At 36.9% G+C, this 18,287-nt stretch overlaps 1 protein-coding gene across 2 annotated transcripts; it reads right to left on the bottom strand.

The window, feature by feature from the left end:
- Positions 1 to 394: 394 nt before the first annotated feature.
- LOC106153526 (uncharacterized) lies at positions 395 to 12,116 on the bottom strand. Of its 2 annotated transcripts, none has more exons than XM_087015872.1 (7): positions 11,786 to 12,104; positions 10,158 to 10,349; positions 9,821 to 10,021; positions 9,499 to 9,684; positions 9,022 to 9,217; positions 2,308 to 2,417; positions 395 to 2,155 (listed from the first exon to the last, which is right to left on the bottom strand). In XM_087015872.1, exons 1-7 carry the CDS (start codon positions 11,847 to 11,849, stop codon positions 1,722 to 1,724), a joined length of 1,383 nt encoding a protein of 460 aa, XP_086871998.1. In that variant the 5' UTR covers positions 11,850 to 12,104; the 3' UTR covers positions 395 to 1,721. The 2 variants fall into 2 exon arrangements, with proteins under 2 accessions (XP_086871998.1, XP_086871999.1); XM_087015873.1 differs by lacking the exons at positions 395 to 2,155; positions 2,308 to 2,417 and adding exons at positions 6,095 to 8,247; positions 8,405 to 8,514 and having other exon boundaries at positions 11,786 to 12,116.
- Between the last annotated feature and the right edge of the window lie 6,171 nt (positions 12,117 to 18,287).

Below are 18,287 nucleotides of genomic sequence, written 5' to 3'. Positions count from 1 at the left end.
CTGCCCTATGGTCGCCGCCGTGTATACAGCGACATTTCCCGGTCCACATGCTACAGTTTATGATCTAGATAGGTGACATTCCCACGTTTCAGGTCACCCATTTACTGATTGAACAGTGATTTCCAAGTGCATTTCGTATGAAGTATTGAATGTGCTTATCAGCGACTGCCAACTGAAATGAGTCATGTTTGCATGTAGCTACTAATGAGTTTGTTAGAGGGAGGTGCATTTTTTTTAATCATATCACTGACGATTTTGATGTTGTTCTTAATTACTGTATCTAATGAAGGTAGCTTATTTTATTAATATAATATATAGCATTGATATAAGCTACAATTCTTTATGTCTCCTCATTAACCCAAGCGAATATATAAGTAAAGGACAAACACAAATACGGTGTTCGAAATTTGGCCGATAGAGGCCGCTTTTATTGAAAGGCCCTCTAGTAAAAGAATAGTGTGAGTTATTATATAGCATTAGATCGTTTTAAAGGCGATTAACACCACTGACATTTTCATTCTCTGTTTGGTCAGTTTTGTTCAATTGCAGCAAAGAAAAAAGAACCCTTAATAATAAAACTTCATATATAATAAAATAAAAATTATGTTATGTCAATTATAACAAGCAAGACATTGAAGCAACATCATGAACGGTTTATAAATTATATGAGATATATCAATGAGGCTTAAATCACTTGTAACTTAAAAGTTTCACATTCCTGACATTAAAACCATATTTTTAGCTGTATTTCATTACCATAAGGTAAACTGAACAATTTTTGCAATTATGAAATGCCATGCGGGAGAAGTAAAATGATTTTTTAAGGTTAGCATTCCAAACGTTTTTACAGTTGTTATCGATTATTTAGAATCGGTCATTATTTAGAATTGACTATTTTTTTTAGGAATAAAATCATTCATGTTTTTTGTGAAATGTTTATTGGCTACAATGAAAAAAAAAGACAATATCAAAACTACATTGTTTCAATCAAATATTCTTTGTGTGCAGTAATTTTCTTTAATTTCTGAAAACTAATAGATTAAAAATCCATAATACATCGGAATAAAATGCATTGTAATGAAGGCAGATATCTTTTCACAAAGGCAAAGCGTATTACATCAATGTGTTTAAAATGTTTTAAACATTAAAAAGACGCACCTGCTAGCATCATGGCTTTATTAGAACCAACGATATATAATTCTCTGGTTAGATAAAGTATGGAACTTATGTGACAGCTGTCTGCGTGTGCGTCCTCTTGCTGGAGGAGAGGTGCTACAAGAAAATGTAGATTTCGGGGTCGCTGGAAGCAGAACAGTTCTGTTCATTTACGGAGATGTTTTTTGCCCCATCGGTGTCAGCCAATTGGCTCTTTTGGAAAACAACAGCACCCTACAACACCTTGTTATACCTTACAGAACCATTCCATCCCATTTGTACAGTACGTGCAATATTCCAGGACAACTTTTACTTGCAGCATGACAATGCTACTCCTCATACTGCCCGCTTGGTTGGAAATTATATGAACGAAAAAAATTCTGATCATTACCCAACCTGCTAAAAGCCTTTATATGAACCCAATTAAAATCTTTGGGACGGAATATTATAAGCAGTTTACAGGATAAACCCAAGCCTTGCAAATTTACAACAGTTAAAGCAAGTTTTGACTCTTGGGTGGAACAGCATAACTAGTATTTAAAATAGCATAGGATATTTGGTATCAATTACCGTTTTTTATTTTTTGGGCGGTATGCAGCATCTGTGGGAGGGTAAGCGGGAGGGGGGTTTCCATCCTCTGTAGGAGGGTAAGGGGGAGGGGGTTCGGCAGCATCTTTTTCCGCATATTGGGGAGGGGGTTCGGCATTACTAGGTGGTTCGGCATTACTGGATCCGCTCGGTGCATCCGATGCAGGTACAGGTACCCCTGGTAATGAATTGGGTGTCAATGCTGGTCCTTGTCCTGTACTTGGTGGTGGCATTCCTGGCCTATACCCGACATTTGGCTCCTGTATCCCTGACCCCTGTGCAACGAACTGCTGAGACATTCCTGGCCCATACCCTGTATTTGGTGGAGGTGACGACAGCCCGATTGTGTAGGCCTGTCCTACCGGTATGGTCGTTGTTGTGTACACAATGGTATTTCTAGGGATTTGTGTCACTGAAAAAATATTTTTATATTATTACCTGCAGCCCTTTACTTAAACATTCTTCTGCCATGTACTTTTTCTGTTTTCGATGCATATTTTAAGTGCCCGAAAGCATTAACAGACGGAGAAAGTCACATGTATTAATTATGTATCTTTCACTTACCTGCTCCTCTCCTTTGATTATTACAGCACCCGGTTGCACAGCAGATGATAGATCCTATTATAACACACAGGACAACGAAACCGACTACAGAGCCAATTATGATACCGATTCTAAAAGAGAAAAAAATTAAATATTATTTAATAGTTTTATAAAGGCCGTGCATCCATTAAAAAAAAACGTCCCTATTTCAATAAGAACTAGAGACGAAATATTAAGTCTATTCTAACACGGGAAAATTAGTCAAAAGTAGAATATTTCATACACCATATATTTCTTACATTAGTATTAATTATTATTTTTTACTTATTTCATTATCATTTAAGAGTCACTGTATGTTTATACGTATATTTTCTTATATATTCTGACCTCTGTGCTTGCCCTTGTCATCGCCCTTGCTATTGCCAACCAGAATTTTAATCCAAACCATAAAGTGATTCGAGACAGTAAAATGTGTAAACACAAGTACACATACAACAGTCAAAATATGTACAGACACAAATGCACATAAACGGTAATCCACATTCTTACACACAAAGACGTGTTTACACTGTGAACACCATACTTTGGAATACGTACATATCTGGGGCACTTGGACTGCTCGCAGTGACGGAACATGTGGAAAGAGAGGAATAGCTCTTATAGTATCTATAGTATGAAGAGGAACAGCAGTATTTATCAGTAGATGTCCCACAGCAGTAATCGGAACAGTAGAACGACCTGATGTAAGTGCCATCTGAGTTGTAATATGCGCAGCAATATTCTCCTGTAACCAACAATATCAAACGTCACGGCAAAATTCGGGTCAAGGTCAGATATCACAAAATTTTCATTGGAATCATTGAACGATAAATACAAAATGAAAAATTACACCGACCATAACCAAGCCCAATTGTGCATACGAAGCAGTGCGTGAGCGATTGGCCATCGTGAACTTAATGAATACCCCTAACTCGACTCAATTATGACATACGAACCTGTTGTTGTGGTTGGAGTGGGGGCGGCGGGGCATAACGATCTAAAGGAATAACTCGGGGAGTATCTGTCAACGAGCGAGTCACAGCAGTATTTATAAGTAGATGTCCCGCAGCAGTACTCGGAACAGTAGAACGTGCTTCTGTAATTGCTTAATGCCGAGTAATACGGACAGCAATATTCGTCTCCGTTCACTGTAAAAGAAAAAGCGATGGGCTAAAGTAAGCCTTTAGTTAAAAATGAACTTGATCAAATTATTGCTTCCTATGTTTTATTGTTTAGTAACTAATGCTCGTAGCATGTTTAATTAAATCAAGGAAACATACAACCACTTCGTATGATTAATGTACTGTCCTTCTTTATTTCCTTTATCTTCATTTCTTTTCATATAACCATTATTGTTTCTACACCTTTGATTATATTTGTGTAAAATTTTAGTTAAGATAACGAGTCTTTATTTTATTTTATACTCATTTTGGTCTTATTGCGTATCCTACATTATATGTAAATATTTTAATTTGTAAATTTGTAAAATTTATTCTTATTCATTTTCTGTACGACAGCACTATTTTGGTTCCCATGTCTTAATAAACTCATCATCATCACTGTTATTATTATTATTATTATTTATTATTATTATTATTATTATTATAGTCATGCAGGTAGTTTTCACAGCATAAAGCAACTACAGTACATATAAGGACCTCACTTCAATACCCGTTCCTTTTTTATAAAAAGCTATATATATCCTTATTGCTTAAAATCAATAAATCTTCGCCGCTCAATTCCTTCTCAATTTGTGCAAAACTTTTGGCCCGTTGAGGTCGGTTGTTTTCCAGCGATGTTACATATCATACAGGGCAAAATAGGACGCTAAGCAAATTTATTAAGGTTGAACAAACATGCAGACAGTTTTATCACAATTTTAATGTGTCACTCTACAGGGATGTATCAGCACTGAAATTTAAGGATAAAATGGAAAGATAAAGCATTAACGGATGTGATTACTCAGTACGTGTATCACGTACGCCTTCGCTTCAAAAGGCCGTGCTACATTCAACTGGTTTATGTATAAGAAAATATATGTCACCATTGTTTCGTATCTACTGAAAATATTTGTGTCCAAATATTCACCACAAGCTATCAAAACTTCCGAATTAACAAAAACACAGCGCCTATTTTTTATATGAAGAATGGCATTAATGAAGGTGAAATAATTCACTATAATATATGTTTATATTTAACTATTTAGTTTAATAGATATCTTAACCTTTAGAGGAGATAAAAGTGAACTATTTGTAAGAAAAAAAGTTTCAAAAGGAAGATGTACAGTCATCATAATTTTCCAATGGTTTTGATTACGGTGTTTTTAATTTTGTGTCACTCCTGCAATGAGATAGAGACTGGTAGAATCATTCGTAAAAGTATAATCAGAAATGTAGAATTCGAAGACGGATTAAGGGATTTCGCGATGGTTTTTGTTAGGAATAAACCTTAGTCACTAAGAGAAAATATTCAAAACTTCCAGAACAATAAGTTTTAAGCACTACAAACGTCTAACGCACATTATGTACCTTTTAATTGTATTCTATAAACTGTAAAAATATTGAGTGTTAAGCAATATTGATTGTTAAGCAGTTTTACGTACCTGACAGTATGATTACCAGCAATGTTATTACACATGTTAACACAATCTTGATTTGCTTTTCCATGGCGTTGATTCAAAGAATTATAAGCTTGTGATAACTTTAAAAAGTTTGCAAAAAACCTTACTCCACAGAGATCGTCAAAATCCCAAATTATGACTTCGCGTTGTGACAGTCTCGTCTGCGTTACAGACGAACTTAAAGTCTAGATTGGCCACATTCCCAAGCAGTGGGGCACACGTCAACTGATTGAACAGTGAATCCCCTAAAGCATTAAATGACATGTCACCGTATATCATATCAGCGACCTCCAGCTAATATGAGGCATCCTTGTATGTAGTTGCTATTGGCGTCGTGATAAGTCGATTACGCATGCGTCACTGGCGGCTTCTTCCTATCGGGCAAGGTGTCCGAGATACAACGTCAAGTGTCCGCACGTTAGAGTTTACATCGTACTCGTCCGTCAGATGCTGTTCTCAAATTAACACATGACTGGTGACTGACGATCATATCCGACAATAAACTTCCTTAATTTATGCCAAATTTTTATCATCTTATCATTCAAGCGAAGCCTGTAAAAAGCATAAAGCTCTTACTTCTTGTCGAACATGGGCTTTATGTCAGTATGATTGCATCCGCCCTGCCATGACACCATCATTTATTGGCCAGTAACATTTATTGCTTTAAAAAAAGGCACAGTTTAAGTGACAATTGAACATTTTAATAAATTAATATTTTTGTAAAGATTATTTGATTTTAGCCAACTTTGCTTAAAAGCAGACCATTTTAAGACATATAGACAATCTGTCAGCTTATATCTATTATTTATGAATCCTCCCTCCTCCAGATTCTGCGATCAATTTTCCTTGATTTTACCTAACACAAACAGTGGGATACTGGTATGTTTTATGGTATGGTTTTATTTTCAGCTACCCTCTGGAGGAGGTTATACCTGTAAGTTGTGGTTTCCACATTAGGGAATCTTGCAGATGCTAACATATTTTGCAAGTTTTGATTGATGAATTGGCCAAAATGTTTCATTCCTGGCAAATGAAAACATGTATATTAGCTATAAAGACGACAATGGAAGAAGCACACACTCACCCTCACTTTCTGGTGGTATATGTGGGATATATTACATTTTGAAAAGAAAATCAATTTAACCAGAGTTAAAAAACGTTCGATTTTATTACATTATTACAATCATGCAATGGAGGGGGCAAAATACATTGTGGTAATTTATGTCACTGACAAATTTGATTTGAAAAAAATCTCTTTGGCCGTTGTATCCAATGAGAAGCCGTTTATTTCATTAATGTATCACAACATTGAGATAAGATACAATTTGCTTCGTGGGGAGTACTTCTGGCACATTTTACCTGCACCTTTGGTAAGTTTTGTTCAATTGCAGCAAAGCAAGAATTTATCAGTAATAAAAGTTAAAGGTACATACGAACCGAGCATCGGTGGAGCGTGGATTCCCATTAACAAATATAAAGCACTTCTACTAGCCTCCTATACGACTCAAAAACATTCGACATGCGAAGGGATAAACTGAATAGATCACACGATCAGTCGTAAAAGAGCTTTAGACTGCTCCTTTCTTTAAAATTTTGGTCAAAAAGTTAACTTACTTCCGTAACCTACTTTTCTGCCCCAGTGACATACAGCATAGAATGCTAGCAGAAAAATCCGTTGAAAGATCATTTTCAGGTAAAATTATACAATGCCTATTGTTAATTCTATTAGTTATACTAGTTGAAACTATATGCTGGTATTTGGTTGACTTTTGTGGCAAAAAATTGACTTAAAATGCATCTATAATATGTATAATTCAAAGTAAACCATGCCAGTTAACAACAAACAAGACAATGGACAAACATCATGTGCGGCTTATAAATAATATAAGCATGCAAATAAGAGGTTGAAATAATTTCAAGTTCAAAAGTATTGAACTCCATCCTGCAGAAAAACTCTATTTCCAGCTATACTCTTTTATGTAAAATGGCGTAATAAAAACATTCCTATACAAAATCTGCTTGCTCATTAAAAATTAGCCGTTAATTTAGCTACTGCTAAATTTAGCTACTGCTAAATTAAGACAATATTACAATTATACTCTTTGTGATAAAATAGTCATTCTTTGAATGTAATCATTTTCTTTGAATCCTGTAAAATGGTATTTAAAAAAACACAAATAGGATTTTATCCATTGTAATTAAGGTGACATTTTTGCAACGTCCTCGCGTTTGCAACAACATGCTTCATATTAAAAACGTTAAGGTTGTGTCGTCAGTGCTGCTTCCCATGCGAATACACACCAAAAAGACCGTGTAAGCTTTCTCGAGAATTGCTATAAATAATTTCAAACCGAGGGTCTTTTATCTTTAAAACATGTTTGGTTCATGGAAAAGACGAAACTGCTGACGACATGAATTCTGCGTATTTCAAGGTCTAGCACCATGGCCTTTTAAGCCCAAAGTTAGGTTATGCATGCAACTCATGTGATGGCCGTCAACGCGTGCGTCCTCTCAGGGGTCGCTGGAACCAGTTCTGTTTATTTACGGGGATGTTTTTGCCCCATTGGTGTAAGCCAGTGGCTTCTTTTCGAAAACATGTAAACCTGTTCCCTGTGGCGCACAATTATACCTTACAGAACCATTCCATCCCATTTGTACAGTACGTGCAATATTCCAGAACAACTTTTACTTGCAGCATGATAATGCTACTCCTCATATCGCCCGCTTGGTTGGAAATTCCATGAACCGAAATTCTTAGTTCTGATCATTATCCAACCTGGTAAAAGCCTTTATATGAACCAAATTAAAATCTTTGGGACGGAATATTGAGAGCAGTTTACAGGATAAACCCAAGCCTTGCAAATTTACAACGGTTAAAGCAAGCTTTGACTCTTGGGTGGAACAGAATCCCCCAGCAGATATAGTTAGTTTTTAAAAATGCATAGGGTATTTGGCATCAATTACTGTTTTTTATCTTGTTGGGCGGTATGCAGCATCTGTGGGAGGGTAAGCGGGAGGAGGGTTTCCATCCTCTGTAGGAGGGTAAGGAGGAGGGGGTTCGGCAGCATCTTTTTCCGTATATTGGGGAGGGGGTTCGGCATTACTGGGTGGTTAGGCATTACTGGATCCGCTCGGTGCATCCCATGCAGGTACATGTACCCCCAGTCCCGAATGGGGTGTCAATCCTGGTCCTTGTCCTGTAGTTGGTGGTGGCATTCCTGGTCCATACCCGGCATTTGGTGCACCCTGTTGCACTACAGTCTCTGTTGTGTACACAATGGTATGTCTAGGGGTTTGTGTCACTGAAAAAATATATCATATAGTATTACCTACAGCCCTTAGTTTATTTAACATTCTTTTGCCATGTGCTTTTTTCTGTTTTAAGTGCAGTTGATAAGTGTCCGAAGGCATTGACAGAAGGAGAGAGTCACCTGCATTAATTTTGTTTCTTTCACTTACCTGCTCCTCTCCTTTGCTTATTACAGCACCCTGTTGCACGGCAGATGATGGATCCTATTATGACACACAGGACAATGAAACCGACTGTAGGGCCAATTATGATACCGATTCTAAAACGGAAAAAATCGAAAATCCGAGTTAATAGTTTAATAAAGGTAACACATTCAAAAAACCATGACATTATTTCACAAAAAAAAAAAAAAAAAATGACGGGACGAAATATTCAGCCTACCTACTCTAACCTGGGATGATTCAAAAGTAGAATTTCAAAATACACAAACTATTTCTTACACATTGTCATTAGTATTATTATTATTCTATTTATTTATTTCATTATCATGTAATATATATAATAGACAGTGAATGTATATGATAACAGTGACAGAACGTATCCGTATATACACATACATGTATGTTCAGATCTTTGTGCCTGCACGTGTCATCGCCGTTGCTGTTGTCAATCAAACCGTACAAATGATATTAACACACGCAAACATATAACAGCTAGTGTGACAGCTAGTATGTCAATAAAATTACACATAAAAATGAACCTACATTAGGCCTACTACACAAAAAGATGTGCGTGCACAGTGAACTCCATACTTTGGAATACGTACAGATTTGAAGCACCTGGACTGCCTGGACTGGTCGTAGGGTCGGGACATGAGGAAAGAGAGGAATAACTGTCATAGTAACTATTGTATGCAGAGGTACAGCAGTATTTATAAGTAGATGTCCCACAGCAGTATTTGGTACAGTAGAACGAGCTCTCGTAACTTCCAGATGACGTGTAATATGCACAGCAATATTCTCCTATAAACAACAAAATCAAAGGTTACGGCAAATTCAAGACCAAGGTCTGATAACAAATATTTAATGTTCACATCATAATATTGTCATTCGATAGAAGGCTGTTTAAAGCAGAACACTGACAAAATGGAAAATCATACCGTCCAGGCCCAGCTTTGCATACGAACCTGTTTGGGTAGCGATTGCAAGGGCATTTAATAAACTGAATGAGAATAATTGATTAATCAATCATTGATCAAAAAGATAACTTTACTGTAAAAAATGGACATGTACCGAGTACAAACCTTTTGTCGCAGTTGGGCAGAAGGAACTAAATGAATAACTCTTGTAATATCTGCTGTAGTACGAGGTACAACAGAATTTACTGGTAGATGTCCCGCAGCAGTACTTGGAACAGTAGAACGAACTTCTGTAACTGCCAGATGACGTGTAATATGCGCAGCAATATTCTCCTGAACCTACCGTACGGACTGTAAATACAGAGGTGAAAGCTCAGGGAAAAGTCAAGGTCAGAACTCAAATCGTCACACCACACCGTTTTCACTTAACGTCGAAGTTGTATACTGACAAAGTGAAAAATTTATTCCTCTCTTATTAAATACGAACCTGTTGTTGTGGTTGGCCTGGTGGCGGAGGGGCAGAACGATCTAACAGAATAACTCGGGTAGTATCTCCTATAGGACGAGGTACAACAGTATTTACTGGTAGATGTTCCGCAGCAGTACTTGGAACAGTAGAACGAACTTCTGTAACTGCCAGATGACGTGTAATATGCGCAGCAATATTCTCCTGAACCCACCCTACGGACTGTAAATACAGAGGTGAAAGCTCATGGAAAAGTCAAGGTCAGAATTCAAATCGTCACACCACACCGTTTTCACTTAACGTCGAAGTTGTATACTGACAAAGTGAAAAAATTATTCTTCTCTTATTAAATACGAACCTGTTGTTGTGGTTGGCCTGGTGGCGGAGGGGCATAACCATCTATAAGAATAACTCGGGTAGTATCTGTTATAGGACGAGGAACAGCAGTATTTACTGGTAGATGTCCCGCAGCAGTACTTGGAACAGTAGAAGGAATCTCTGTAACTGCCAGATGACGTGTAATACGGACAGCAATATTCACGCCCGCTCACTGGAAAAGTAAAAACGATGGGATAAAGTACGCGTCAGGTTAAATATAAACCTGACCAAATTATTATTTTGAATGTTATGCTGTTTGGTAACTGTCACTAGTAACATGTTTCATAATATCAAGGAAATATACAGACACTTTGTATGGTTAATCTACCATCCCTCTTTACTTCCTTTATTTTCATCGTTATTTTCATTTAATCATGATTGAATTGACTCCTTTGACTAGATTTGCTCAAGATATTGTTAAAGAAAATAACGAATCTGTGTTCTATTTTCGTACTCATTATTTTTGGTCTTATTGCACATCCTTTTTTCTATGTAAATATTTTAATATGCAATTTTTTCTTATTCATTTCTGTACAACTTCAACCTTTTGGTTGCTGTGTTTGAGTAAACTCACTATTATTATTATTATTATTATTATTATTATTATTATTATTATAGTATAGTTACAGGTAGAATAGACAGCAGGAAGCAACCCCATATATGGACCTTGCTGTAATACCCGTAATTTTTTTTTTTATATTAGGATATCTTTATTGCTTAAACCGGTGAATCTTAACAGCTGAATTCGTTCTCAATTTGTAAAAAAAATTAGCCCGTTGAGGGTGGTTGTTTGCCAGCGACGGCACATACTGTTTACGAGTTCAAATTAGGACGCTAAAGAGCAAATTGATTGAGGCTAAGCAAACACGTAGACAGTTTTATTACGTATCACATTATTAATGTGTCACTCGACACGGATGTATTTTGTACCCACTGAATCCACACTGAATTTAAGGATAAAATGGAAAGTTAAAGCACTGACGGATGTGATTACTCAGTATATGTATCACACCTTCGCTCCAAAAGGCTGTGCTACATTCAACTGAGATTGCGAATAAGAGAATATGTCACCATTGTTTCGTCTACGGAATATATTTGTGTTCAAAATTCACCACAAGCTTATCAAAACTTTTGAATTAACAAAAACACAACACAGATTTCTTGATATGAATAATTGCATTAATGAATGTGAAATAATTCACTATATATTTGTCCATATTTGACTATTCGGGTCATTAGAGGTCAACTTGAGAGGTGATACAAATAAAACATTTGTAAAAAAATTCAAGAAGAAGACGCACAGTCATCATAATTTTTCAATGTTTTTAATACGATGTTTTTAATTTGAGTTACTCTTGTAATGGAGATAGAAACTGGTTGAATCATTAGTAAAAGTATATGAACAGAAATGTAGAACTCGAAGACAGATTAGGGAATTTCGCAACGGTTTTTGGTAGGAATAAACCTTAGTGACTAAGGTAAAATATTCTACACTTCTAGAACAGTACGTTTTATGCACTACAAACGTCTAACGCACATACTGTGCCTCTTAATTGTATTCTGTCAACTGTAAAGAATATTGACAGTTAAGCAGTTTGTTTTACGTACCTGAGGGTATGATTGCCAACAAAGTTATCACACAAATTATCATGAACTTGACTTGCTTTTCCATGGCGTTGATTCAAAGAATTATAAGCTTGTGACAACTTTGAAGAGTTCGCAAAAAACCCACTCCACAGAGATCGTCAATTACCGAAAATATGACTTCGCGTTGTAACAGTTTCGTCTGCGGTCCAGACGAACTTAAAGTCTAGATTGGCGACATTCCCAAGTAGTGGGTCACACGTCAACTGATTGAACAGTAAACCCCTAAAGCATTTAATGACATGTCACCGTAAATCTTATAAGCTACCTCCACCTAACATGGGTCTTGCTTGTATGCAGTTGCTATTGGAGTCGTCATAAGTCGATTACGCATGCGTCACTCCTAGATACAGCTTAAGCAACCCCAGGTGTTCGTACGTAAGAGTTTACATCGTACTCGTCCGTCAGATGCTGTTCTCAAACGAAAACATGACTGGTGACTGACGATCATTAACGACAGTAAACTTTCTTTATTTTTGCCATTTTTTTAAAATCGCCTTTATCATTCGGCTGCAATATAAGCTGTGCTTGTAGACTGTATACCAAACAAACAAAGGAGGGGTGAAAATATGCTTTTATTTTCAGCTACCCTCTGGAGGAAGATGCAATTTGTTGTTTCCACATAAGGGCATCTTGCAGATCAGAAAATGCGTTTTGATTGTAGAATGTGCCATAATATATCACTTCTGGCGAATGAAAACATGTAATTATGTCGACCGAGCTGCTTTCCATGGGAATACACACAATAAGGACAGTAATTCTGTCATGTGTAAGATTCATGAAGAAATGCTATTAAACATTTCAAAATCGAAATGTTTGTATCTTTAAAACTTGCTTGGTTCATAGAAAAGACGAAACTGATGACGACATGAATCCTTTGTGGACAAAATTTCATTCTGCAAAGTTGAATACAATATCTCGTCATAATAAATTGACGTGGGTGTTTTTGCTAACCCAAGTTATTTTAAAAAGCGTATTTTTGTACAATTCTGTCCTTTGATAATAATCAATCACAAATTCCTATTGAAATAGACAAAAAAACTGAGAAAAATATAAGTTTATATAAATCGGATTAATACCTCGCCCGTTCTTCCAATTATTCCTTATTGTTAAGGAAAAATAGTAACTACCCCTGTAGCTCTTTATATTGTATTTGCAAAGACTATACAAGTATAACGAGTGCAAGGCCTGTTTTTAACTTGGAGGGGGGTATGCAGCGCCTGTGGGAGGGTAAGGGGGCTTGCAGCGCCTGTGGGAGGGTAAGAGGTAGGGGGGTATGCAAAATCTCTTCCCGGGTATAGGGGAGGGGGTTCAGCATGACTGGATCCGCTCAGTGCATCCGGTGCATGTACCCCTGGTCCTGAATTGGGTGCCAATCCTGGTCCTAGTCCTGTAGTCGGTGGTGAAATTCCTGGCATATACCCCGTATTCGATGGAGGTGGCGAAAACCCGACTGGATAGCCCTGCAATATGGTCGCCGTCGTGTATACAGCGCCATTTCCCATTGCTACTGTAAAGATACAATATCCAGTGTTACCCGCAGTCCTTGCTTTCAAATCCTTCTTAACATGTATATTTTTCCTATTTAAAAAATTTTAAAAATTTTAAAAAAGATATAATGTACGGCATGATTAGACGGGGATAAATTCAAAAGGTTAACAGTGTTTTTCATTCTCTCTTACCTGTTCCTCTTCTTTGCCCACAGCATCCGGTTGCGCAGCAGATGACAACTCCTATGATGACACACAGGGCGATGAAACCGACAACAGAGCCAACTATGGCACCGATACTTAAAGAAAAAGAAAACCGACACCTTGAATTAATAGTTTTAAAATTAACACACGTTTGAAAATCGTTTCTCTGTTTTAAAAAAGAACTCGGGACAAAAAATAAATTCTACTTTCACCCGGGCTAAGAAAATATCTCTGGATCCGGCCCTGCAAAACACACGAAAGTACATGCTATACTGTAAAAACTTGACAAATTCTTTAAATGGTACTTTAGATTAGTTACTTACACATTAAAAACAACTGGATTGCTAGGAGGTGGCGTAGGGGTGGGGCATGACGAAAGGGTGGAATAACTCGGATAGTATCTAACGTACTCCGAGGCACAGCAGTATTTGTTGGTAGATGTCCCGCAGCAGTACTTGGTACAGTGGAATGAGCCCTCGTAACTTCCATTAGACGTGTAATATGGACAGCAGTATTCCCCTGTGAACAGAGAGATCAAAGGTCAAAGTCAGATATAAAAAATCCACACAAAGAATTAAATTTACACTTCACAGAATGCATCACTGATAAAATTTAATTGTACATACCCCAGTACATGTACGAACATTTTGTCACGGTTGGGCATAACCAACTGGCGGAAAAACTCGGGAAGTATCTCCTATAGGACGATGTACAGCAGTATTTACTGGTAGATGTCCCGCAGCAGTACTTAGAACAGTAGAAATTGTCCGTGAACGTGCCATTTGACGTGAAATACTGGCAGCAATATTCACCTCCGCTAGCTGGAAAAAGTTAAAACTATGATTACTGGGTACTGGAAGATCAGATCCAGTTAGAAAATTAGCACATGTATGGTCAGGCAATTATTTCAAAAGTAATCTCATAGGCCTACTCTGTTTAGCTTCTGGATCTACCTGTTGGCTTTAATGTGGGTCATTGTTGTGAATAAGCCTGATAATTTTTCTTTCTCACTTTTGCGGTAAGATTGTTTGGGTAATGCATGTAAAACGCCACGAACTGTTAAGCTTTCGGATGCTTTAGAACTCAGGTTAAAGACGCGCGTTGACGACAAGATATATTTTGTTATTAAATAATAAATGGAAATTTTATTGACCAACAGATAAAATACAAAGAAAATTGAGGGGAACAGTATACTGATCATTCGTTTATTCATGTGACCTTTATCTTTTTGATTGGAGCTTCACTTTACGCGAAACATTATCCAACTAAGAAGAAGGATCAATAAAAACAAAGCCTTCGTTAAGTGTCATAACATGCTGATATACGTTGTCTCAACATAGCTGAGGTCCAAGCAATTCAGTCGTACTTTTCTGTATCTGTACTTTTAAAGTCTATCACGCACGCGTACGCGTCGTGTCCAATCAAATATACGCAGGGAATTTAGGTTTTACACATAAATTAACGATTTTGGCCTTGGTATGGAAACGGCGACAGGAAGTAAAAAGCACTCACAACACCTGTGACGTTTGATATTAGGCTACCAGTATATCCTCTGAGTTAAAAACCGGTTAAGTTTCACAGTTCAGGTCGCTCGCAATTTTATTCAATTTCTCTTTCTCGAAGATCGGTTGTTTGCAAGGGACATGGCCTATACGTTTTCATAAATCAGTACACGCACTAGTAGAACTCAATCGAATAAAATTAGGCCAAGCAAACACGTTGACAGAATTATCACAGAATCCGTGATTAATGAGCCTCTGGGCGCGGACGTATAGTTTCCACACGCTTTTAAACACGTGTTGAAATATAGGCCGCATTCAGAGCAGTGGACTAACTAGTCCGCGGTCAAATATGGCGACCCACTACAAAGCTTGCCGTCTAATCCGCTAATTGAAACTGAACAGATTCCCCGTGGGGAAGTATTCAAGTGGGTCCGCCATATTTGACCCTCGGACTAGTTAATCCACCGTTCTGGATGTAGCCATAAAGATAAAGCACCAACACTGTGCTTGCTCGGAATTTGTATTAAAGGACAATGTTCATGTAAAAATCCATTTCTCGAATTTTGAAGATGCAGCACTCAATCTATACACTAAAGGTATGTTTTAATCGATCCCCGCCATTTAAAAATTATAAAAACTATCTATTAGTAGAAAAAAAGCGTTTTAGTAAACCTCACCTCAATATGCAATAATGAAGCAACAGATCTGGGTCACGTGGTACTGTGACGACAATCACGATAAAGGTCTATGAGACTCAACTGAGCTGCATGGTGCATACAGACGGAGAAGTTAAGGAAAGTTGTGTTGAACGGAGTTGAGGAATTTTCGTTATGCCTCGGTGTGTTGCCGTGGGATTCACCAAAATTGCAGCTCTCGTTGACATTCTTTCTTTGTCTGTGACGGTCTTCAGTGACTTACTTACTAACTTCGGTGACAATAGTTGCGATGCTCTAGATCATGGTCATCTCAGCTGGTTTAGATCATATCAAGAGCTGGTAGTCTTTCAGATTAACTGTCATCATTTGGCAAACTTACTGATTGCTGATGCATTTTAAATGCATTGTAGTTGACCAAAAGCTCGTTTACAACAAACCTGTTAATTATGCACCGCTGCAATTCCCAAGCCAGGTAATAACAGGTATGAAACTCGTCTTTGTGGGCTTTCATATTTTTCAATATATCTCATTTATTTCATGGGGTTATTTTATTGGTATTTGTAAATGACGTTAAATATCAATACTTAAACAATTAAGTTCAAACACGGTCGCGAACATTAATAAAAGAAATTGCTCTCAGGGTATCTTGAAGCTTCCGTGGAAGAAAACGTGTTGAGGAAAAACAGGAAAAAGAGCGTTATATTAAAGAAAAAATGGGAACTGCTATAATAAAATGGTTCGTTATCCTAATTCGTTTATGCTTTGAGGATTTGTTTCTGAAGATTATTTCATCTGAAATATTAAATAATTTAAAAGATTGATTATTTTATAACTTGAAACGCAAATTCTGCGTCAGTACGCATTTTTTTTTTTTTTTTTGCAAATTTGTAAGCTTATAACACCGTGCTATAAAGATCTACTCAAGAAAAAAATTTGCTTGGGTAAAATTGAGTACGGAATGAACTGGAGACACTTGGCTTGTCATTAAGTTTACACGAAAATATGTCAGGTAACTTTATACTGTCTTTGAAAGAGTAAAGATTGAAAGATAATTTTAGACAAACTTTGACGGGGGAAATACCTACAAAGAGTAATGGGCTATTTCGCCAACATCTTGTTGAAAATTTTACACTGCAATTCTATTCAAATAAGCTAAGGAACTAATTGCCAAATTAATACTCTCATCACATAACAGGGGGGTAACCAGACCTGCAAAAATTGTACGCACATATTTAAAAAGATTACAAGCACATACAGCAAAATGTAGACTTACGCAAAACATGAAGGACAGCGTAATCACAGCAAATGTACCTCATATAGTAGCTTAATTTCCATTAATAATAAAATCATCATTTAAGTCAAAAATATTCTTGCGATTTAATAACTATTTTAATTTACCCAGAACGGTATATTTATTTTAAAGGCGGTTAACTGAAATATAGTTTTATGATTTGTTTGTGAAAATTGCCCATGTCACCCTGTTAGTTTGGAGGTCTAAGCTGGATCAAGTCCGTGTTAAAATTCCTATGAAGTTGTGCAGGAAAAATTCTTCCTTTCTTTCTCTAGCTCCTCGATAAACCTGGTGTTCATATTTTATCTAGTACCCCCAGGTCTACGGGAGCTGCACTTTGTAACTAACGCACAGGTAGATTTTTACCTGAGATAACTGGAGTAAAGCTTAGATAGAGAGTGCGTTCGATACAAGCAAGACAAATTGAATGCCATTTAACCCTCTAATTAAGAGGTAAAGGAAGTTCCAGGTAGATGGATGATTAAGATAGGACTTGTAAAGGTAACGGGCATTGTTTACCTCCGTTTAATAAAAGTATGCAAGACGGAGTGTCAGCGGTTTAATAAAATAAATTGAATTTCACAAATAACATGGACCTCATATGCAATAATCAACATTTCCCTTAACTCATTCAAATGCAGTGTTTTATACAACTTGGGATAACCATAATGAAATGCTTGTTAAAGAAATGACTAGACGGGAAATGGTTTTACACAGCTTCACGAGGATTTAGACCCCTCAGGTAAGAGATTTGAATGAGTATAAACTTTTAGCAGAAGCCAGAGAAGTCATCTTACAGGTAGACAATGCAGCTCAGTTTGACAGCTAAGCACGCTCTGTTCTCCAGTGGCTCGATTGTCGTCATTGGACCACGTGACCACGTAGCTCATTAACTCCCAGGCCGAGCAAATAGGACGTTTTTTAAAGCCAAAAATTTACAAAATGAGCTTTTAATTTGTGTATTTGGATAAAGATATCGTTAGTTGGGCATGTTTTCTGAAGAATATGTTCCGTTCAGGCCATTCTGACGGCATGAAGCAAACCCTTTAAGTATAAATAATGCCATTCATTTAAAGGAATTATTATCAGGAGTTATTATAATGCATATACACATTCGAATAATATTAGGGGGAGCAAATATTTGAAAAGAAAAAAATATGGTATTAAAATACTTGTGCGAAGAAAGTCTCAAAAAGATGGCGTTTAATTTTTTTTAATAATTTTGAGTTAACCTTTAAATGGAGAAAGAGACCAGTAAATATCACTCGTCAATGTATTAATATAAAATTAAGAACTTCTAATTGACTTTAGTATTTTTTTCAG

Source organism: Lingula anatina, chromosome 6, assembly GCF_051362555.1.
Source record: "Lingula anatina isolate TDL-2025a chromosome 6, LinAna3.0, whole genome shotgun sequence".
Lineage (NCBI taxonomy): Eukaryota > Metazoa > Brachiopoda > Lingulata > Lingulida > Lingulidae > Lingula > Lingula anatina.
Note: the sequence above shows the minus strand (reverse complement) of the source record. Positions and strands in the feature narration are given on the sequence as shown.